Source organism: Tachypleus tridentatus, chromosome 11 (genome assembly GCF_004210375.1).
Source record: "Tachypleus tridentatus isolate NWPU-2018 chromosome 11, ASM421037v1, whole genome shotgun sequence".
NCBI lineage: Eukaryota > Metazoa > Arthropoda > Merostomata > Xiphosura > Limulidae > Tachypleus > Tachypleus tridentatus.
The window spans coordinates 22,633,342-22,656,724 of record NC_134835.1 but is presented as its reverse complement, the minus strand read 5'-3'; the positions used below and the strand labels follow the sequence as shown (position 1 = coordinate 22,656,724).

The 23,383-nt window shown below is 35.0% G+C and overlaps 2 protein-coding genes across 2 annotated transcripts in view; both read left to right on the top strand.

Annotated features, from left to right (window-relative positions):
* Positions 1-6,853, top strand: part of LOC143231314 (ADAMTS-like protein 3) — a 60,512-nt gene extending 53,659 nt beyond the window's left edge. Inside the window, exons 6-10 of the mRNA XM_076465864.1 lie at positions 1,520-1,649; positions 2,118-2,319; positions 4,199-4,352; positions 5,178-5,277; positions 6,781-6,853. Coding sequence (XP_076321979.1) covers positions 1,520-1,649; positions 2,118-2,319; positions 4,199-4,352; positions 5,178-5,277; positions 6,781-6,853 — 659 coding nt within the window. The remainder of the gene's footprint in view (positions 1-1,519; positions 1,650-2,117; positions 2,320-4,198; positions 4,353-5,177; positions 5,278-6,780) is intronic.
* Positions 6,854-7,138: 285 nt separating this feature from the next.
* LOC143231446 (ADAMTS-like protein 1) lies at positions 7,139-23,135 on the top strand. Its single transcript, XM_076465983.1, has 10 exons — positions 7,139-7,438; positions 8,047-8,337; positions 12,996-13,125; positions 14,355-14,565; positions 15,113-16,037; positions 16,572-17,119; positions 17,648-17,812; positions 19,245-19,427; positions 20,895-21,042; positions 22,916-23,135. The coding sequence occupies exons 1-10, from the start codon at positions 7,357-7,359 to the stop codon at positions 23,026-23,028; spliced, it is 2,796 nt and encodes a 931-aa protein (XP_076322098.1). The 5' UTR covers positions 7,139-7,356; the 3' UTR covers positions 23,029-23,135.
* Positions 23,136-23,383: the final 248 nt, after the last annotated feature.

The following is a 23,383-nucleotide window of genomic DNA, read 5'->3' as shown; positions in this document are numbered from 1 at the left end:
GAGTTGTTTTATCATGATTTAATTATTGTGTGGTTTAGGAATGGACTTATTGTTTAAAGTGCCACAAAACACAAGGAAAGAGTTGTTTTATCATGATTCACATTATTGTGTGGTTTAGGAAAGGACTTATTGTTTAAAGTGCCACAAAACACAAGGAAAGAGTTGTTTTATCATGATTCACATTATTGTGTGGTTTAGGAAAGGACTTATTGTTTAAAGTGCTACAAAACACAAGGAAAGAGTTGTTTTATCATGATTTAATTATTGTGTGGTTTAGGAAAGGACTTATTGTTTAAAGTGCTACAAAACACAAGGAAAGAGTTGTTTTATCATGATTCACATTATTGTGTGGTTTAGGAAAGGACTTATTGTTTAAAGTGCCACAAAACACAAGGAAAGAGTTGTTTTATCATGATTCACATTATTGTGTGGTTTAGGAAAGGACTTATTGTTTAAAGTGCTACAAAACACAAGGAAAGAGTTGTTTTATCATGATTCACATTATTGTGTGGTTTAGGAAAGGACTTATTGTTTAAAGTGCCACAAAACACAAGGAAAGAGTTGTTTTATCATGATTCACATTATTGTGTGGTTTAGGAAAGGACTTATTGTTTAAAGTGCTACAAAACACAAGGAAAGAGTTGTTTTATCATGATTTAATTATTGTGTGGTTTAGGAAAGGACTTATTGTTTAAAGTGCTACAAAACACAAGGAAAGAGTGTTTAAGCCACATTCATAGATTAAAAAAAACTTTCACCGCAACAAGTTTATTATTAAATGGAAACAATAAAGGAAACGCACATCTGTTTATATTTCACTACTTACCTGTAACATGAAACCGGTAAACAATTGAAAGTTTGGAGTAGAATACTGTATTTTAATCTAGATAATATTAAATCTCTAAAGGCTAAAACAAAGGTTATATTGTACGTCTCAGATATATGCCATAAGAGCTCTGGTGTAAACATATGTGTTCTGATGGAAGTGCTCTGAAGTTGACACATATGTGTTGATAGAAGTGCTCGGATGAGGACATATATATATGCCCTGGAATTGTTTTATAAATGATTATGTGTATGTATCCACCGAATAGAAAGATTCAAAGTGTTGTTCCAGTTCAGGAGGCGTTTTGTGAGCTGGGTTATATCGAAAGTCAAGACGACATCTGAAGATTATATTTAATGCTGTAGTGTGAACAAAGAAAAAAAATACAAGTTTAAACATAACATTTATTATAACTGGGCCAGATTGCAGTAGTGTTTTGTTTGTCTTTTGTATTTCTCTTTGTTAGCTCCAACAAAATTCTTTGAGTCACAAAATATTAGAAACTTAAACGCTACTTCGAAATGTCTAAAGGAGAACAGTAAAAATCATCGTATGATATGTTTTAATATTAAGCTTGTAATAATTCATTCCAGTGATATACACTACATTCTACCATGTAACTCGTCTTAGATAAATAATATAAACTAAAGATAATTAGTTGTATTTATCCAGATTAACAATATTCTATTCTAGGATTTCAGATGTCTAAGCCTTTCTGCAAAGATATGAAAACAGAAGAAAAAGTTTCTGACGGGTTCTGTGACTATAAGACAAGGCCAAGACCTCGTATAAGATCATGCATTACTCCAAAATGTCTTCCAAAGTACATGCATGTTTCTTCACTTCAGTAACGTATTTCAGTTACTGCTTTTTTTTTTATGTGACTAAAGTGGCTAAGAAGTCTTAATTACATTTGACGTAAGTTTTATAGAAATACTATATTGTTTTAACGATGAGAGATGTTATTGTATCAAGAACTGGAGTCTAGAACAGGTTTAATTATTATCAATAGCCAATAGAAAATACTATAACATGCTGGACTACTCTCATTAGCCAATGAAAATACTAGGGAATATTTAAGTACTGTTAATAGCCAATGGAAAGCACTAAGTCATCTCAAAGTATTATTCAATACACTGTATTGTCTGTTTTCGAGTGAATAATTAATTGAAGAGAAATTGAAAAGATTCAGAGGTTAATCATAGAATAATTACGAACTTGTTACACAATATCTTTAAACGAAAAACGAAAGATGTGTTCGAATGATTCATTTCTACTATGATAATTTTAGATGGGTTGTGGGAGACTGGGGACCCTGTAGCAGTCGCTGCGGTAACGGATTTAAAACTCGCAACGTTCACTGTGTTCGAACCAGTTCCAACAGAACAAATGTGTGGGTTAAACAGAGTTCTTGTCTTCCACCAAAACCTACCACTCAACAGTCCTGTAACAACAGGAGTTGTCCTCTGTGGTTTAAAGGATCCTGGTCGGACGTAAGTGTCTTTCTTAACATTATTTATCATGCGGTAAATAAAGAAAATCTGAAGTTGACTATTGCGCACGCATGTGAGTTAAATTGCAATTTAAAATACCGATAAGAACTGATCATTTTATTATAAAAATCCTCAATTTGCTATTGTGGAAAGAAACTGCTTTATAATGGTAAAGCTACGAGTGAAGACATTATCTTGTTTCTGATAACGTTATAAGATCGATGGCTCTATCATGGTTGTGTCTCTGATAACGTTATAAGACCGGTAAATACGTCACGGTTGTGTTTTCGATAACGTTATAAGATCGATGGCTATATCATGGTTGTGTCTCTGATAACGTTATAAGACCGGTAAATACGTCACGGTTGTGTTTTTGATAACGTTATAAGATCGATGGCTCTATCATGGTTGTGTCTCTGATAACGTTATAAGACCGGTAAATACGTCACGGTTGTGTTTTCGATAACGTTATAAGCCTGGTAAATACGTCATGGTTGTGTTTTTGATAACGTTATAAGACCGGTAAATACGTCATGGTTGTGTTTCTGATGACGTTATAAGATCAATGAATACACTATGGTTGTGTTTCTGATAACGTTATAAGACCGATGAATACACCATGGTTGTGTTTCTGATGACGTTATAAGACCGATGAATAAACTATGGTTGTGTTTCTGATGACGTTATAAGACCGATAAATACACTATGGTTGTATTTCTGATGACGTTATAAGACCGATGACTACACTATGGTTGTGTTTCTCATAAAGCTATAAGATCAGTGAAGATATCCCAGTTGTGTTTCTCATAAAGCTATAAGATCAGTGAATATATCCCAGTTGTGTTTCTCATAAAGCTATAAGATCAGTGAATATATCACATTGTGTTTCTCATAAAGCTATAAGATCAGTGAATATAGCACATTGTGTTTCTCATAAAGCTATAAGATCAGTGAATATATCACATTGTGTTTCTCATAAAGCTATAATATCAGTGAATATATCACAGTTGTGTTTCTCATAAAGCTATAAGATCAGTCAATATATCACAGTTGTGTTTCTCATAAAGCTATAAGATCAGTGAATATATCACATTGTGTTTCTCATAAAGCTATAAGATCAGTGAATATATCACAGTTGTATTTCTCATAAAGCTATAAGATCAGTTAATATATCCCAGTTGTGTTTTTCATAAAGCTATAAGATTAGTGAACATATCACATTGTGTTTTTCATAAAGCTATAAGATCAGTGAATATATCACATTGTGTTTCTCATAAAGCTATAAGATCAGTGAATATATCCCAGTTGTGTTTCTCATAAAGCTATAAGATCAGTTAATATATCCCAGTTGTGTTTCTCATAAAGCTATAAGATTAGTGAACATATCACATTGTGTTTCTCATAAAGCTATAAGATTAGTGAATATATCACATTGTTTCTCATAAAGCTATAAGATCAGTTAATATATCCCAGTTGTGTTTCTCATAAAGCTATAAGATCAGTGAATATATCACAGTTGCGTTTTTGATAACGTTGTGAATGTTGTTGACATTGGCTTTCTTTCATTTAGGATATAAGTGACAAATATAGTTCGTCGTTTCTGATAACGCTACGAGTGATATTAACTTGTTAGCATCGTGAGAAATTGGTTTTCAGTGTTTTAGTTTTGTTCGTGAAATATCTGTACAACTAATAAAACCATTCAGACGTTGTTTGTGTTCTATTAATCACATGAACTTAACACTAGAAGACATTATAAAAGCAACTTGTCTTATCCATTCAGGGTCACTGATGAGGGATGTGATTCCATGAAACCACCACAAAATTCTTCCGCAGATGGTAACTCAAATAATAGATCATTTATATTTATTGTGTTTAGTGTTCAACAACGTGTGGCCGAGGGTATCGACAAAGAGCTGTGATTTGTCGGAGTTCTGAAGGGTTTCCAACCACAGAGTGTGATCCTAGTACGAAACCCGAGTCCAAGCGAACTTGTGTTAACCAGCTTCCCTGTCCTCTTAGTAAACAGACAGGTACGTATCTATTATCTATCACTCAATTAATACATTCATTTATCTAGCTATCTTCCTAACGATATATTGTTGTCTGTCCATCCATCTATCTATCTATTTATTTCCCCGAAAGGGGGCGGCAAAGGCCATCTGGAGGGATAACCTGTTTTAACCCTTTGTACTACCCTATAGTAGTGTGTCTGCCAGTCAGTCAGTAGACGTCATGTAAGAGAAGCTTGCAGTTGGAATTTGTACCGTAGTAATGTCAGTGAAATGTGTACATGCCATGAATCATATGAAACATTATGTACTCTGTAGGCTACAACACAGCATAACATATGAACTTCAAACGCAAGAAATATAAATATTTCTTACTCTTAATTTCTGGTTTCATTAGTCTTGAAAGAGAATACCCTCGGAGACCCAGAACAAGTACATCTAATCTGTCTATGGTTTGTGTTGAATAGTGCTTGTTTTATTGTATAATATAACAAGAAGATTTCTCCGATTTTCGTAATTATTTACAATTCTATTGTGTTGTGTAATGAGATATTCCAGAAGACACTCTTATACATTCAACGTGTAAAAAATGTTCCGATCGTTTTATTATATAAGTTTGAATCTGTGGTCATAGTGAGATACATAGATCTCCTGCACGAGATCTTTTAAATAATTAAATTTTGATCTTTTATATTTTTCTCGGGTTTAAAAACAAGTTTTCTCAATCGAAGGAAGATTACCTTTTATAAATAAAATTCTTTATATCTTCCAACATTCAGTACCAGACGTTTTAGCATTTTTATTAAAGAGTTGATTAATAAAAACAAAATTAAAACTTAACCTCAGATTCAATCAGAAGCCCTTGGATCGAAGAAACTCACAACTGGACCTATCTTTTCCCGGTTTCACAGACAAATGGATCATTTCGACAACGGAACTACCCGAGGCAAAACAACTTATTCTTATATTATATTTGTTGTAGTTAACCCTTAAACTATATCTAGACTACCTTATAACTATTAACCCTAAAATATCTGTACTACCTGTTAACCGTTACGCCTTAAGCCATTTTTGTACTATCGTTTAAGTGTTAACTCTTAATATATTTACAACCTGTTAACTGTTAAGGCTTTAATTATATTTTATACTATCATTTAAATGTCAAATCTTAAATATATCTTAACTGTTAAGCCATAAGCTAGATATATATATATTATATTATTTATTAACTGTTAAGCCTTAAGCTATATTTACATATATTTTACGTGCCCTGTATTTATTTCTGCTTTTTATAGCCCCCCCCAGTTGCTCAGCGGTATGTCTGCGAACTTACAACGCTAAAAATCGGGTTTCAATACCCGTGGTGGGCAGAGAACAGATAGCCCTTTGTGTAGCTTTGTGCTTAATAAAAAAAAAGCTTTTTATAGGCTTACTATGATTCGATATGCACCCCCGCTTGTAGAGCGGTATGTCTTCGGACTTACAACACTAAAATCAGGGGTTCGATTCCCCTTGGTGGGCTCAGCAGATAGCCCGATGTGGCTTTGCTATAAGAAAACACCCACACATTATTCGATATGTATTAATCATTGTTGTAATTTAATAAATACTAAAAAATATCAGCTTTTCTTGTTCGAACCCATTGTCATTAGTTTTATTTGTTTGAAACGTGAATTCAGTTAATGCCAGAAACAGAATATTACTGTCTATTCTAAATGCGGTAGTGTTAAATGGTATAAATCGACAAGGATTCCGAATAATTCACGCGCCGAACTGAACTCCTAAACAAAAAAAACACGACCATTTAAAGTAGTTGTTACGATATATTATGAAATATATATAATAATAATACAGTAGAAAGGTCCCTAACGTATCCAGTATACAATTAAAAATATTATAAATAAACAACTTTTCGTATTCTACCTACCTGATGACGTCAACAGGGCTAGTGCCTAGACGGCTCTGACTATTGCTGGAAGATTTCTCCAGCTTTATCGACTGATTTGTGGGTATTTCCTATTGATACTCCCAATAAACATTCACACGTATACATGGAGGTATAATATAAATGGTAAACATATCATGCAGGTACTTCAATATCTTCTCAACCCAACAAAGGACGCTACATATCGATGAATAGACATGCGACAGTTTCTAAAGATAAGGTTGGTACTTTATACAGGTATAGTATAAAAAATAAACAAAAGTATTAAAAAATATTAATTATGAAATGGAGTAGAGATTCCTCTATGAAAATAAAGATGAAAGAATTTAAAACCACAATCCCAAATTTATAAAATATAATTTTTACTTTGGTTTACAGATAAGTTTATAAAGCTGCCAAAGTAGGGGTTAAATTTTATAAATTTGTGATTTTGATTAATATTTCACAATTTTTATAACAGGACTTTTAGTTTAAAATTTTTTTAAATATTCTTGTCAATTACAGTGGTACTCAGTTTTTGCCTGTCCTGAAAATGCCGCGTACTTTACTATATAAATGCGCATGCGCCTACGTTTGATTTCAACGGATGTAAATAAAAGCTGGATATAAATATATTTTAGCAAACATTTTGTACAACAAATATTTTAAATATTCAAACTCTTTTAAAAGGTATAACGTTAGGTTGGGAAATAGCATTATACACTTATTTATTGATAGATAGTTTTATGTAGTGTAAAGTTTAGCCCTAACTGAAGCAAAAACATTCATGAGTTACAGTTAAATTATCTATTTGCCGAACATAAGCTATACTTAATAAAGGCATAACTAATCTTAGGCCTAACGTAAATGGACTTACAGATTTCGGTGTCTACGATTAGAATTCTTTTGTATTATTCTATAAGTTCCGTATTTAAAGAAATTCTTTTGTAATAATATCTTAATTTGACTGTAAATGTTTTACAGGTATCTTCTAGTATTATACATGATATAGTTAACTGATTGACTGATAATACACTTATCGCTGTTTTCAGGTTCACGACCAGCAGTTGGGGCCCTTGCAACGCCGCCTGTGGTGAAGGAATGAAACAACGCTCCGTTGAATGTACAGTACATCTGGCATTGTTTAAAATCATTTCAACGCTGCCTTTTAACAAATGTGCAGGTTATTATGTATATTTTATTTTAGTTTTGTTATTCAACTCATTTTTCCTATAATTTGAAGAAAGTAATTATTATTTCTAATGTTGTGATATTATATAATTCATGATTGTTTAGAATTACTAAAATCAAAATGGAAAACATTCCCAACACACCATTATTAATTTTTCTCAAGTGTAGAACAGTTTAGGGCTAAGAATTCCCACAAAAGTTACTTATTCAGAATTAACGGTGACTTGATAGATTTAATAAAAATCATCTGTGCAATGGTAGGCTTCTTTAACCGGCAAACTGTATGATTAATTATAGTTTCTATTAGAAAGCTTCTAACAAAACTCTGATTAATAACTCAGCACGCAACTTTAAACTACTCTATTGTTTGTTTCTTCTATGGAACATCAGACATAAGACAGAATGTGACGTAAAACAATGCGTGACAGTCTTTACCCCAAGAAACGCATACTTCATCAACGATATTTAAATGTCTGGACTTAATAAATTAGTTCTGAAATATTTTGGTTTTTATGTGCTTGTTACAGCTTTTGACTGCCCACTTTAAGATAAAACAAAAAAAAAATGAAGTGTAAAAGTTATCTGTTTGATCAATTTCAGGACCTCGTCCTCCTGACAGAAAAGTTTGTTTTCTTCAACCGTGTGCTAGTTATAGGAACTCGACAGAAGAAGTTTCGGTAATAAATCCACTTCAAGAGAACACGAAACAAAAAACTGGTGAAAGACTTGGCAAAAATTCAGAAAAATTCAGCAACACTTCGGGAAGATTCGATAATACTTCGGGAAGTCTCGAGAGGACTTCGGAACGATTCGGTAACACTTTGAGAAGCAACATCACGTTTTTTTGGAGGAAAGTTGGAATGTTATCGTGCAACAATTCCTGTTTTGGCGGTAGTTTTTACTTGCGTCATATATTAAACTAAAATTTGATCATTTGTAAAACGTTGTTAAAAACTGCAAGGTGTGTATCAAGTTTCCTAAGTTTAATCTTCATAAACAACAGACTTTAATTATTCTTTTTGTCTTTATGATAAATTAATCAGAGACCTCATTAGTTGCTTTGGACAACTACTCAAATTTCCATTTCAACACACTCTCTGTGACAGAAGCGACACCTTTGAAGGGTTATAGCACTAAAAATCTATGATAACACAACGTAGTTAGCACATTGTGTAACTTTGTGCTTGGCATGGCCAGGTGGTTAAGACACTTGACTCGTATTCCGAGGGTCGCGGGTTCGAATCCCCGTCGCACCAAACGTGCTCGCCCTTTCAGCTGTGGGGGCGTTATAAAGTGACGGTCAATCCTAGTATTCTTTGGTAAAAGAGTAGCTCAAGAGCTGGCGGTGGGTAGTGATAGTGATGACTAGCTGCCTTCCCTCTAGTCTTACGCTGCTAAATTAGGGACGGCTAGCGAAGATAGCGCTCGTGTAGCTTTGCGCGAAATTAAAAACAAAACAAACTTTGTGCTTAACAACAAACAAATCTTTGGACAGAATTGATTACGAAATAATTCAGTCTTCTATCTTTGCATCTCAACTGTATGGGGTGAAAGGAAAAAAAAAGTGTTAATTTTCTTTCACTCTGCATTTCCTGAACAAAACCAATTTACTTAGAACGTCTTTAGAAAGGGAACGACTATCTATTACATAAAATGTGCTGAACCATCGCTACAACATGACATTAAGATGTATTGGTTTTTTACACGTGACCATAATGATTATATTTTATTTTGTTTTATCATTAATTTCGTTAATTAGTTAATCACATGCGCAAAGTTTTTGATGTGCGAAAATATTTCGGTTTTCAAGGGGTTTATTGAAGAATTTTGGTCCTAAGTTTTTTAAAACATATAGAATTAAAAACAAATGTTTTAAATGAACTTAAAGCGTAGAGCAGCGTTCTGTTAAAATTTTTAATTTGTTTCTAGGCGAAGTCCAGTGAAGTGTTTGTTTTTTGTTAAAAACAAAGCTAAAAAATGGGTTAATTGTGCTTTGCACACGTCGAAGTAGCAAAATCCAGTTGTTAGTGTTTTAGGTCCTTAAACTTACTATTGAACCACCAGGAGACAGCAAGTAGCCAGCGAAAGAAATTAATTAAAGGTACAGTACAGTGGTGGCGCTAGGAGCTGAGGTAAACTGTGGAGTGGCTTCCAAAATGCCACCAATATGAAGTATAGATGGTAAATTATAATAATGTAAATACCAAGGTACATTTCAGAAAGGTGTGCTATTTTGAACTGCGTTTTCAATGCAGTTCTCATTGGAAACTCATACTCTGATTAATAATTCATTATTACAAATTAGAAATAATCTGTTTATGAAAATATGCGTATATGTAAAAAGAGGAAGCTCACCTAAATTCCACCCAAGGTAATACATAATAATAAAGAAAATCAAGATTAGCTTAGATTGAACATTTAATATACCATTAAGAATAAAGCTACAAATCAAAAGAAATATAACATAAAGACATAGTTTACATAGCAGAAACGAATTATCCCATGTGAAGTTAATACACTCTGAGGAAAAGTAAGGTCACTATCAGGCTAACTATCTTTTATCATGTTGTGTTTATAGTCAATATTACTTAAAAAACAATGTGCCTGTTCTGTTGTAACTTGAAATCAACGTGGTCGTCTAATCTTCGTCAAAGCTCAAGATAGAATGGCATTACACAGGGAGCGGCAATACAGCGCATGAGTTTCAGTGCATTCAGAAAGTTGCTATGGGACGCATGACACATACTTCCGTATTAATGAAGACTTTGAGTTCTACAAATCTATGTCTGTTTGATGTTAATTGTTAAGCAACAATGACGATTGTGTTTTCCATATTTTATGAATATATGTAGGTAACAATATTGGGGGGCTTGGCTCATTTTGGTGAGGCTCAAGCCCCCCAAGCTCCCCTTCCCGGCGCCGCCACTGGCACAGTATCAAATAAGTATTGTATGTGTGATCTCTATGTTGTGTGTTAATTATTGGATTTTTATATATTTATTTACAGAATAATTTAACTGCTCTTTTATATTACGACGTGGCCTAGTGGTTAGTGAATTCGAAAGTTCCAAGTTTGCTCCCCGTTGCTTCAAGTTGTGGATTTCGAGAACGAGGGCAGATTATAGATGAAATAGATAGCCCTATTGTAATCCCCCCTCCCAATGGCATAGTGGTAAGTCTGAAGAATTATAACGCTGGAGAAAAGAGTTTCGATAGTTTCGAAACATGAAACCCTTGGTTTTCGTCGAACGAATATTCGGAATAAACAGACTCAGAAGGTTCTCGCTAAATAATAGTTCTGTATTAGATCTAGTTTTTTTAAAATTATATTAAATCAAGTTATGGACATTACATGGAAGTGGTCAGAGCACGATGGTTTTTGATAACTTTGTTACATGTATCACTCACTACTAGGTTTCGTTGTGGATTTCGCATAAAGCCACCCCTAATTTAACTGTTTAAGAGGGTAGGCGCTACTCTTTTACCAACGAATAGTGAGATTGGCCGTAACGTTTCCCGTTAATACAGCGGTAAGTCTACGGATTTACAAAGTTAAAATCATGGTTTCGATTCCCTTTGGTGGATTCAGCAGATAGCCGAATGTGGCTTTCCTTTAAGAAAACATACACACACTCATTGACCGTCACATATAACGCCTTAACGAGTGTTGAGCATGTTTGATGTGACGGGTGATTTGCAATGGTATTTGACTGTTTTCCTTATTACTATGGATTAAAAGGCTAGAGGGAAGCTAGTCATCACTACCAACCGCCAACTCTTCGGCTACTCTTTTACAAACGAATAGTGGGATTAGACCGTCACATTATAACGGCCCCACGGCACGTGTGGTGTGACGGGGATTCGAACCCGCGACTTCGGATTACGAGCACGAGTGTCTTAACCACCTGGCCATGTCGGGCCTCATCAGTACTAAAGCAATTCGAAGAATGTTTTTTTTCCCCTATCATTTGCTCTTCTAAAGAAAATCATATGTAAAGTTAATAGCATTTCCTAATTGCATAATGTCAGAAAAGGGTAACTACAGTAATTGGAAGTTGAACTGGATACCTAGAGCAGGGGAGGTGTTTACCCCACTCGGTCTTGTCTTTTAGAAAACTTAAAAAATAACTTTCATCTATCAGCTCCAACATTTTGTTAACCATAAATTGAATACTACTGACGAAAAAAATCATAACCATTTTTCGACGACAACCAGGGACGTTCGACCTCTACCGACTATACAACCAATCAGAGGTTTGCCACGCCCGTTACTCCCAATCCACCTAACTGTGGAAATTAACAACAATTTTAAAACTGTTTGATGAAAACGACTTTCACTTATAAATCCATGTTTATCAATGTAATTTCCCCGCAAACTTTCAATTATCCCTTAACCTGTTGACTGCCAAGTATTTCAGCTGCTACGGCAACTCCGAACCAAGTTCAAAATACAACTCTAATCCTTCTTCATTTTGTAACCTTTTTTGTGACGCCATTTTGGATAGAAAGTGAAACAATATGTAAGTAGGTCAAATGCGTGTATGGTGCTGACATCTAGCGTTGAAGTTAGGTATTATTGAGAACGAATTAACTCGTCCGTGGCACTGTGTTACCGATCGGCTTGGACGAGTTATCTCGTCTGCGGCACTGAACAAGTTAAAATTGTTTCAACACCTCTTGTTCCCTATGGTTGCGAGGCTGGTACCCCTGGGCCTTCCGTTATTTTAACCACAGAGTCTTTTATTATTGGGCCTTTTACATCCAGGACCAAATTTAGCCTGAACGTCCCAGATAACTAACTAAGAAAAAAAATGCAGAACATTGTTAAAAACAACTAGAAAACGGTTCATACGAAGCTCTATATGTTTATTTCATTGTTTTGAATTTTTGCGACCTGCGTTAGCCGTCACTAATTTCACAGTATAAGGCTAGAGGGAAGCTAGTCATCACCACCCACCGCCAATTCTGGGGCTACTGTTCTACCAACAACTAGTGGGATTGACCCACATATTATAACGCCCTCAAACTGAAAGGGCGTGTATGTTTGGTGTAACGGGGAGTCGAACGCCTTAATTCACCTGGCGATGCCGAGCCAGCTCTATATGTAACCAAGGAAGTTGTAAGGTAAACATATTTGTTCGTGACCTACATTTAAAGGTGATTTATGTTTCGGCTGATGTATAAAGTGACATACCTTGAAAATATTGCAGGAGGTGACCTGTGTTTCGATTTATGTATAAAGTGACCTACAGGGTGTTCGGAAAGTCACTGTGCACTTATATATTTATTAACAGACATGTTTCAATATAGAATACAGGAGGTAAATATGAATGACAATTGTAAACAATGTTAAAAGTGACCCACATTGGCATCAATACAGGCCTGGATCCTTCTTATTTTGTTTCTAAACACCACTATCAGTTGCTGACTTGAATTAGACTGAATAAAATATGATTACAAAACGGCACAGTGACTTTCCAAACGCCCTGTATATTTCAATTTGTATTGAAAGTAATATTTATCAATATTAAACCTCCGAACTTTGACAGGGATCAAAACGCCAATCTTTGGGTGTTTCCGTGACTACGATCTACTCAGGGTTCCTCTGTATTTCTGTGATGAAGATAGAAAACCTAAATCTTTGACACAAACGTGCGACTATTATGTTTGTCCACCAAGGTGGGATTTCTTTTCTTTTCGTCTTTTACTTTTACGTAGCAGCCAATGAGAACAAAGCTAAAACTGTTTTGGTAGTTCTAAACCTCGCGAACACCAATCACATGTTGTGACTTTAAAAGCTTTGGTACTGGTATTTTGCTGCTAAGTTTCTGTAGAACGACAAGTAGACAAATGCTAATTAGGAAAAACAATTTTAGTTTAGGATTGAAAGTTAAACTTATAGCCCGTTATATATTAAAGAGTGTATTAATACAAACTTTCAGTTTCGGTTTGACGAGAGAGAACAGCGGCAGATAGAAAATCAAGGTATTAAAACGTTCTAAAGACACATGTGTGTTTTTTACACATTTACCAATTTTTTCCACACGAATTATATTAGTTAATCCATTTTCAACATCTTTTCGTGTTCTATATATAAATTTTAATACGTTTATATGATTTAGTCCTACGCTAAAATCGAACAATGGTAATAAATACCACTACGAGGCCTAAATTTGGTTGAAACTTATGTAGCAGATTGTATTAAGTTAACCCTAATTATCTTAGCTCTAGCATATTATTATCACTTTACACCAAGATTCAAATAGTTGCATTTTATAAAACATTACAACGAGACCTTATCTAGGATTTAACACTATGAGAAGGAATCATTGTCTCTATTAACTACTATTTGTGGAGTAATTTAACCAGATAAAACAGGTTCATACATTAAAGCCTTAAGCCATTATTATTTACAACTAAAGTAACGCTTAAGTCATCGTAAGAACCGATACATTGTACTTGGAGCTGTACTGAACGATCTATGGGTTGTGGTTCATCTTTGGATTATAAAACATGAAATTCCTTGCGCATAGAGGAGCAGAAGTGAATTTTTATTGTCTGTTTTAATATTAACTATAATAACACTGTTCACTATGTACAAATTTAGAGAGAGATATTCCATTGTATGATCTTTACTTTATCTTGTAATGTTAACAAACACAACACAGTTCACTCTGTACAGGTACAGTGAGATATTCCATTGTATGATCTTTACTTTATCTTGTAATATTAACAAACACAATACAGTTCACTCTGTACAGGTACAGAGAGATATTTCACGGTATGACCCTTGCTTTCTGTTTCTATAAAATATAATTGACTTGAATATGAAATAACTTTTAATTTTTTTAAACCCAGAATAAACCAATATTTATGTAATTTGTTCATGATAATTTTATTTTTAATAGATGGAACCTGACAGAGTTCTCACCATGTTCTAAACGTTGTGGTGGAGGAATCCAGTACCGACAAGTACAGTGTATCCACCAGCTGGGACAGGAACCAAGAAATATGAAAGTTCTTCATAACAGCTTATGTCCGCAGCCTCCACCACCATCCCACCAATACTGTAATGTTATTGACTGCCAACCTATGTGGCAGGTTGGGGTATGGAATAAGGTAAATCACATATTGATTTCACATATCATATAAATATGCTATATTTTCAAAGTTGTAAGATGACATGGAAAAGCCTGAGAAATGTCAAGATATAAAATATGTCACGTTTACTTGATATGTATTCTGAGGGATTATAAAGTGTTAAGTCGCCCAGTTTATTATAATGTGTCAATACAATAGACATAAGTTCAGAATCAGACATAGACCGTTTGGGAAATGTTTAAACAAGTGTTTTAAATAAATGATTTAACTAAAAAATCAGTTTCATTGATCGACAAAAGTTCATGTTATTGAAGGAAATGCAAGAGAACGTTATTTTTGTTTTAAATCACGAGAAACCCAAACTTTATAAGTAAAGATGTGACAAGAAATCCAACTTTTATAAGTAAAGTGTTGAATCAACAATTGGGATAGAATAGTCTGGGTTTTATATGGTGGCTTCATCTGTAATTCGAACATTCTTTATATTTTACTTTTAAAAGTGTAAAAAAAAACAACTAAAGAATTACAGTTTAGATTCTCTTCTACTTTATTATTTTATTTTTAGTGTTCTAAGAAATGTGGCGGCGGAATAAGAACCAGGAAAGTAAAGTGCGTGAAACTGACCCCTTTTGGACACACGGTTAGCCAGCCCTGGTCACGGTGTAGCGTGAAAAGACCTCTAAAAGAGAAAAGTTGCGGGGTCAAGTTTTGTCAGAAAATGGATAAAAGCAGCACCCTTAGACCACCGTATATCAGGATGTCAAAACAGGATTATATTCAGGAAAAGCCATACCAAAACGTTAAACTGGATGTCGGAGGTCGAGCTCTTCTTTTTGAAAGAACGACTGTTAAAATCAGATGTCCAGTTCGAGGGTTCAACAGATCGCTGATTCGCTGGCAGAAGGGACAAACATTATTATCAGAAGATGGAAAGTACCAACTTGGTCGAAGAGGGACACTAAAAGTGAAAAACCTTTCCAGTGTGGACGCTGGTCAGTACACATGCAGGGCTGGACCAGCAAGGGCTGACACAATCATAGTTGTGAAACCGATTCCTTTAGATAATTTAAACGAGGACTTAAAAAATGAAAGACATAATATACTGAAAAATAAAACATATCCCCAAATCAAAGTTACACAACAAACCTATGTTCAAAGATATCCCAAACATAAGGTTAAGTTGAAGATTGGCGGCTATGCCAGACTTTACCCGGGGTCAGATGTCGAAATTCGCTGTCCAGTTTACGGTTATGACAGATCGATGATACAATGGTATAAATGGAATAGAAGGTTAAGACAGAATAAGAAATACAATATTTCACACACTGGAACCATCACTATTAAGTCACTGGCTATTGAAGACAGTGGTAACTACACCTGTATGGCCAGCTCCACCAAAGCTGACATGATTATATCTGTTAAACCAAATTCCCTTTCAAACTATCCTTTCGATGTGGACCGGACAGTGGAACGGCCGAAGATCTCTTCAGGTACTAATAAATCTGATATTAAATGACATTAAAAAAACAACTGTTATACTGGCGTGTGTACGTCCTTAAAGAAAAATAAAGTTTTATATTTCAAACATGTTTGTTTAATGGAACGTAGAAACCGTATTTTGTATTAGCAAGTACAGTTTTTATCCTGAAAATACTAGAACTTCAAGGCTTTTAATTTGGAATATTTAAATATTCATATGGAAGAAACATGTACTTTTATTTTGTGCTTTAAGGATCTTACTGAAGCTCGGCATGGCCACGTGGTTTGGGCATTTGAATCGTAATCTGAGGGTCGCAGATTCGAATTCCCGTCACACCAAATATGCTCACCCTTTCAGCTGTGAGGACGTTATACTGTACTGGTTAATCCCACTGTTTGTTGGTAAAAGAGTAGCCCAATAGTTGGCGGTGACTAGCTGCCTTTCCTCCAGTTTTATACTGCTAAATTAGGGAAGGTTAATTTATCGTATAACTTTGTAAATACAAAGAAAACAAAGAAGGATTTTATTTTTTCTTTCAATTTAGAAAACAAAAGTGATAACCCGGAGAAGTATGGTCAGGAGAACAGAGGTCGTGGGGCTTCGTTAGCAGTGGTAGATAATGTCAAAGGTATTTTTAGCTTCAGACCTCGAGTTGACAAGCCAGATGCGAGACCGTTGGTCAGCTTATTTCCTGATGAAAGGTTATATTCGGGAACACTGAGTTCAAAAAATCCTTTCAAGCCTCTCTCTTTTGCTAACTTTTCTGCTGTTTCTAAGAATCCAGCAGAAACCAGTGGATTGAGCACCAGGAAACATCATGGTGGTCAGTCGAGTTATAACAAAGAGATTCTGTGGAAAACTGTACAAGAACACAATATGACGTCATCTGGTCAGACAGACAATCATACCTTTCCTCAGTTACAGCGTTTGTTGGCAAACTTGTCCAAAGAGATGAAAACTTCCAAGGGAGATTCTAACCGACGTTTACTTCCTGAAGATGTGAATCAAAGCTGGTCAGAAACGCTGAACTTTGAATGGTTTTTTACTGCATGGTCCACATGTTCAAGGTCTTGTGGAGAAAAGGCATTCCAGGTTTGTTGTTTTGATTTTCAACCTCACTGTCACAGATCGAACAAACTTCGTTGTGAAAAATCGCCAGTGCTTCTTTAGTATATATCAATACGTTTTAAAGCTAACCTTAAAACCATTTCTATAATAACCTAAGCAATCCTTTTAAAGTAATAAAACATGTTAAATTTATGTAGATTGCTTTGATTGTTTGAGAGGAAAACTACACTGGGATATCTGTTGCATACACAGCGGGGAACCAAACCCCGGATTTTAGCATTGTAATCTGTAAACTTACTAATGTCCCACCAAAACCAACGTATAATAACTAAACCACACTTATAAATCTTAAATGCACTATTTATATTAACTTTTGATATTTAAAACTTAGAATTTTATCTCATGCTTCATTTATCAACAGATGAACCAAAATATGATATACATATAAGCTATTTTTAGACAGTTTTAAACCATTTAAATGGTGTGGTTGTAGTAACATACTTCGCTTAGTGTCATGCGAACTGAAATTTATGAAACCGACTTTTTTCATAGACTCGTTCAAGCCAATGTCTGTTAAAAATTGAAGATAAAGGAGATAGTGACCCAAGAATTGTTGACCACAAGCTTTGTATAAACGCTGGACTCGAACCTCCGACTTACATCAGATACTGTGATGTGCCCGTGTGTCCCCGTTGGAAAACAGGAACTTGGTCACAGGTAAATTAATTATTACTTTATGTGTTTTTTTTTGAATAAATACAAGTCAGTGAAATCCCTAAATATGTAACATTTCGTCATTCTGACCCATTGTTGGACATCACGTAATGAAAAACAAATGAGCTGCATTCTTTCCTCTTTCTGACTCATTGTTGGATATCACGTAATGAAAAACAAATGAGCTGCATTCTTTCCTCATTCTGACTCATTGTTGGACATCACGTAATGAAAAACAAATGAGCTGCATTCTTTCCTCTTTCTGACTCGTTGTTGGTCATCACGTAATGAAAAACAAATGAGCTGCATTCTTTCCTCTTTATGACTCATTGTTGGACATCACGTAATGAAAAACAAATGAGCTGCATTCTTTCCTCTTTATGACTCATTGTTGGACATCACGTAATGAAAAACAAATGAGCTGCATTCTTTCCTCTTTCTGATCCATTGTTGGACATCACGTAATGAAAAACAAATGAGCTGCATTCTTTCCTCATTCTGACCCATTGTTGGACATCACGTAATGAAAAACAAGTGAGCTGCATTCTTTCCTCATTCTGACCCATTGTTGGACATCACGTAATGAAAAACAAATGAGCTGCATTATTTCCTCTTTATGACTCATTGTTGGACATCACGTAATGAAAAACAAATGAGCTGCATTCTTTCCTCATTCTGACCCATTGTTGGACATCACGTAATGAAAAACAAATGAGCTGCATTCTTTCCTCATTCTGACCCATTGTTGGACATCACGTAATGAAAAACAAATGAGCTGCATTCTTTCCTCATTCTGACTCATTGTTGGACATCACGTAATGAAAACAAATGAGCTGCATTCTTTCCTCTTTCTGACTCATTGTTGGACATCACGTAATGAAAAACAAATGAGCTGCGTTCTTTTCTCATTCTGACCCTTTGATCCTCGTCACACCAAACATGTTCACTCCGTGGGGACGTTTTAATGTGCCGATCTATCCCACTATTTCTTAAACAAGATTAGCCCAAGAGTTGGCGGTGTGTGGTTATAACTAGTTGTCTTCCTTCTATTTTTATATTGCCAAATTAGCGATGGCTAGCGCAGATAGCCTTCGTGTAGTTCTGCGGGAAATTGAAGAAAACAAACAAACAAATTGGCCCTTTGTTGGAAATGAAATAACAAAAACACCCAAAACAGTATTACCATTCCAGTTTACATTTTGTTAAATAATTTGGCTTACTGGCAAATTTCTAATGTTTCTATCTTCTGATATTATATCTTAAAAAGATAGGCTAATAACTATTACTGTATTGACGTAGATAACTGTTACTAATTTTATTCAGTATAAAAGAAACATGGAAGCAACAAGCATTATATTATGGATTGCATCCAGCTACTTGTTACTAATATTCTAGGTGCATATATTTATCATGTTATCTTTTGGTGGTATTTTAGTGTTCGAACACCAGCTGCAAAACCTTGTATACAGCACAACAAGAAAGAAATGTCAGCTGTTCTTATCCTAACGACACCAAAGTAGCCGAACACTATTGTTCCTCAAATGAAAAACCCATCGAATTCCGGGAATGTTACAATCGCCAATGTATTGGAGTCTGGAAGGCTGGACCTTGGTTGGAGGTTGGTTGGGTAGTTACTTTAATGAGTTATTTAGTTGCAGGCTTTACATAATATATTCTAAAGTTCACATCCACGACTCTCTGTTAAGACTGGGGAACTACCAAGTGCAAAGAAATGCCTCATTAATTATGAATGCCTTAAAATATAGTCGGTACTCAAGAATTATTAATGCCTCATGAATGATAAGAAATAATCAAGACATTATAATGCCTTATATGTAACTAAACGTATTGAAAAAGTGTACATTGCTTGTGAAAGACAGCGAGATATCCAGAAATATTAAAGTCTTATGAAAAATATCGGATAAAGAAAAACGGCGACATCTAGTTAACGGTTTTGTATTTTTTTTATAATTTTAATTTTAATATGTGTGAGTTGGACGTTGGGACCTGACAGCGTTGCTCATATCTTTACATATGGGTCCGGCATGGCCAGATTGTTAAGACACTCGACTCGTAATCCGAGGGTTGCGGGTTCGAATCACCGTCACACCAAACATGCTCGTCCTTTCAGTCGTGGGGGCGTTATAAAGTGACGGTAAATCCCACTATTCGTTGGTGAAAGAGTAGCCCAAGAGTTGGTGGTGGGTGGTGATGACTAGTTGTCTTCCCTCTAGTCTTACACTACTAACTTAGGGACGGTTAGCTTCGATGGCCCTCGTGTATCTTTGCACGAAATTAAAAAAACAAACAAACCTTTACGCCTATAATCACCATCATTTTTTACACGCATAGCCTCATGGTCTCAGTTCTAAGGTGAGGTTCCTTCTTTCGTTTGTAGAGATAACATCTACTTAAGAAATTTCGCATTTTTGAAAAATTACAAGCTACAATATTTTAAGTTCAGTGAAATACTTTAATCAGACCTGCCGAGTCTGGTCTCTTGACCAGAAGACGAAAACTGGTCAATCGCTGGAAAGGAGCATCGCCCGATATTCCGACAATTTAACGTAAGAGAAATTACTTACGTAGGCCTAAAATTCGTGTAGGTAGTTATATTACTTAAACAGTAGTACGTATAATGTTATATTAGTTTTAGGGTCATAAGAGATATATTTCTATTCATTCCAGAGACCTGTTTGTTTTTGAATTAAGCACAAAGCTACACACCACGGGTATCGAAATCTGGGGGACTCCAGAGACCTCTATTAATGTTACCCATAATTATAGCTTTCTAATCTTTTGAAATATTATGTCAAAATTCTAATAACATTATGCTCACCGTTATTAATATTATTATTGCTATAGAAACAATAATGAGGACAAAGTAACCTTCAGTAGCTTTGCGCGAAATTCAAAACAAACAAGTAAAGTTTGGAATTAGTGGCGGCAAGTTGTCGGAATGTTTGTCTATCACCCTGAAAAGTGTTCTTTTACGATTAGTTAAATTACCTACTTCCAAGACAGAGAGACATGTTATCAAATAACAGTCGTAAATCTTAAGATAAAACATGTTTTATGTATTTAGTGTATTGCTGGTTGCGAAGAGGTTGGCTTCAAGAACCGCGTGCTCCAGTGTGTGTGGCAACAAACCGAGAGACCAGCGGGCAATTCGTGTAAACTCGAGTCAAAACCCTCAACAATAGAACGCTGTATTGGACCGCCTTGTTTCTCTGGTGAGTAGTTTTTAAATTGTGTGTCTTATTTAAAATACAACCTCTTAATGGTGTTACCTATAACTCGCAGAAGAGACTTTGTAAGTAAAGCATTACTTCCTGTAAGTGTTTAATAAAATTAGACTCTGTTAAACTGTTTCTACGGTGTGTTAGCGTTGTGTTACATTTAGAACTATATTAAATGAACAACTGTTTCTACTATGCGTTAGCATTGTGTTACATTTAGAACTATATTAACTGACAACTGTTTTTACTATGTGTTAGTGTTGTGTTACATTTAGAGTATATTAAATGAACAACTGTTTCTGCGGTGTGTTATTATTGTTCAAAAAGTTAAAGCTATATTAAAAGCAATAACTGTTTGAAGGTATGTCGCTGTTCTTTGACAGTTAGTTGTTTTCTTCCCCTCCCATCGCCCTCTGGTGGCTTTATTGTAAATCTGAGGGCTTATAACGCTACGGGTGGGATTCCGACACTCTGTATGGCCAGTCACAGACAGTAAAATTATGTCATTCTGTGCTTCAAAGTTATACACAATAAACACTTTAATTATGAGGCTTCTTCTTGAGAATCTCAAAAAATTGCAAGGCAAACTTACGTTTTTTATTAAACATATTATTTCCAAACCCTCAGCACAGTTTAATTTTAATTTTCTCCAATACATGTAGGTACGGGTTGAAGGATAAAATAGTCATTTCTTACTCATCAGGTCATCGTGAAGTCGTATTTTCTCTTGTTGACAATCGTGTCGAGATCAGGGGAGAATTGTTTGTTTTTGGAATTTCGCACAAAGCTACTCGAGGGCTATCTGTGCTAGCCGTCCCTAATTTAGCAGTGTAAGACTAGAGGGAAGGCAGTTAGTCATCATCACCCACCGCCAACTCTTGGGCTACTCTTTACCAACGAATAGTGGGATTGACCGTAACATTATACACCCCCACGGCTGGGAGGGCGAGCATGTTTAGCGCGACGCGGGCGCGAACCCGCGACCCTTGGATTACGAGTCGCACGCCTTACGCGCTAGGCCTTATTCTGTCTAAAGACACTGAAACGAGACTAGAAGCCAGCCCTGAATTTGCGTGATTTGGAAAGCTGGGTAAAACAGTTTGGTTCCCAATTAAAACCCGTTATTATCCTATGAGTTGGTATTTCTCTATATCTGTTTTAACGTCTGTATATAATGTTCTTATGACCTATTTCTTTAATAGTAGATTTTAACTAAGAGATAAACTACGAGTTCAACTGATTTTTCTTGTGATTTAATAGCAAATTCCACGTGGTTAACTGTTTGTACTTTGTAGACCATAAAATTTCCACGTGGCTAGCTGTTTATACTCTACGATCCACTAACAGTTTCACGTAGTTAACTATTTGTGTTGTATAAAAAATTCACACTAATTAATTACGTCTTACAATAACTTACAGTAATATTAACCAATTATTGTTTAATTAATGTTGAAATAGAAAGGTTTAAAACACTTTACTGTATCTTTACACTGATCTATCTTTGTTATTAATCATAAAGCTATGCCATGGGTGATCTGTGCTCTATCCCTCGCGATAGTCGAAACTCAATTTTTAGCGTTATAAGCCCTCTATCTTCTCTTTAAAAACGTTGGTTATAAATAATGGGTAAGTTGATTTTAAATAGTTTTAAAGACATTAGAAAGTAAGAGCTAACTTGCAAGCTGTATTTCCTATATTATTTTGTATATTACTAATACCAGAAACTTACAGGTTATCAAATATTCAAAATCATGATCCAATTTCTTGATAGAGGTTCTTATAAATGTTAAAATTATTTAACGATTTCTGACGTCACAAAAATAAACAACAAGAATTATGTCCGTGCTTGTCTGTTTTTTTATTGCAGGAAATGAATGCATAGACAAGTCCAAACACTGTGGTGTGGTAAAAAGGCTTAAAATGTGTATATTGGTCCATTACACAAACCAGTGTTGTAGCTCGTGTGCACAGCTAGAGTAATAAGAAAACGTGACGTCTCCGGTATTCTGAAAAACGAACATTTTAAATTTAAATAAAATTATTCCTGACGTAATAAAATTACAGATATATTTAATTAAGTTTAAAAACAAAGTATTGAAATAGGTAAGTAGAATTAATATGCTTTGTATTTCAAGTAATATTAGTATGGCCATACTTATATCTATCAATATATTATATAGATACTGTTAATATTTTAGATAAAATTTGAACTTTTAGGTAACTAGGCTGTATATACAGTATTATGTCCATTGCTGTAGCGTTTATTTTAATGAAGTCGCAGATTCGGAGAACATTTTCTATGCTTCAGGTTTAAGCAGGAACAAACTTTAGAATG

Coding starts and splice junctions, on each gene's coding strand:
- LOC143231446 (XM_076465983.1), top strand. CDS start 7,357: ATGAAACAACGCTCCGTTGAATGTACAGTACATCTGGCATTGTTTAAA. Junction 7,439..8,046: donor GCCTTTTAACAAATGTGCAG/GTTATTATGTAT, acceptor GATCAATTTCAG/GACCTCGTCCTCCTGACAGA. Junction 21,043..22,915: donor TGGACCGCCTTGTTTCTCTG/GTGAGTAGTTTT, acceptor TTTTTATTGCAG/GAAATGAATGCATAGACAAG.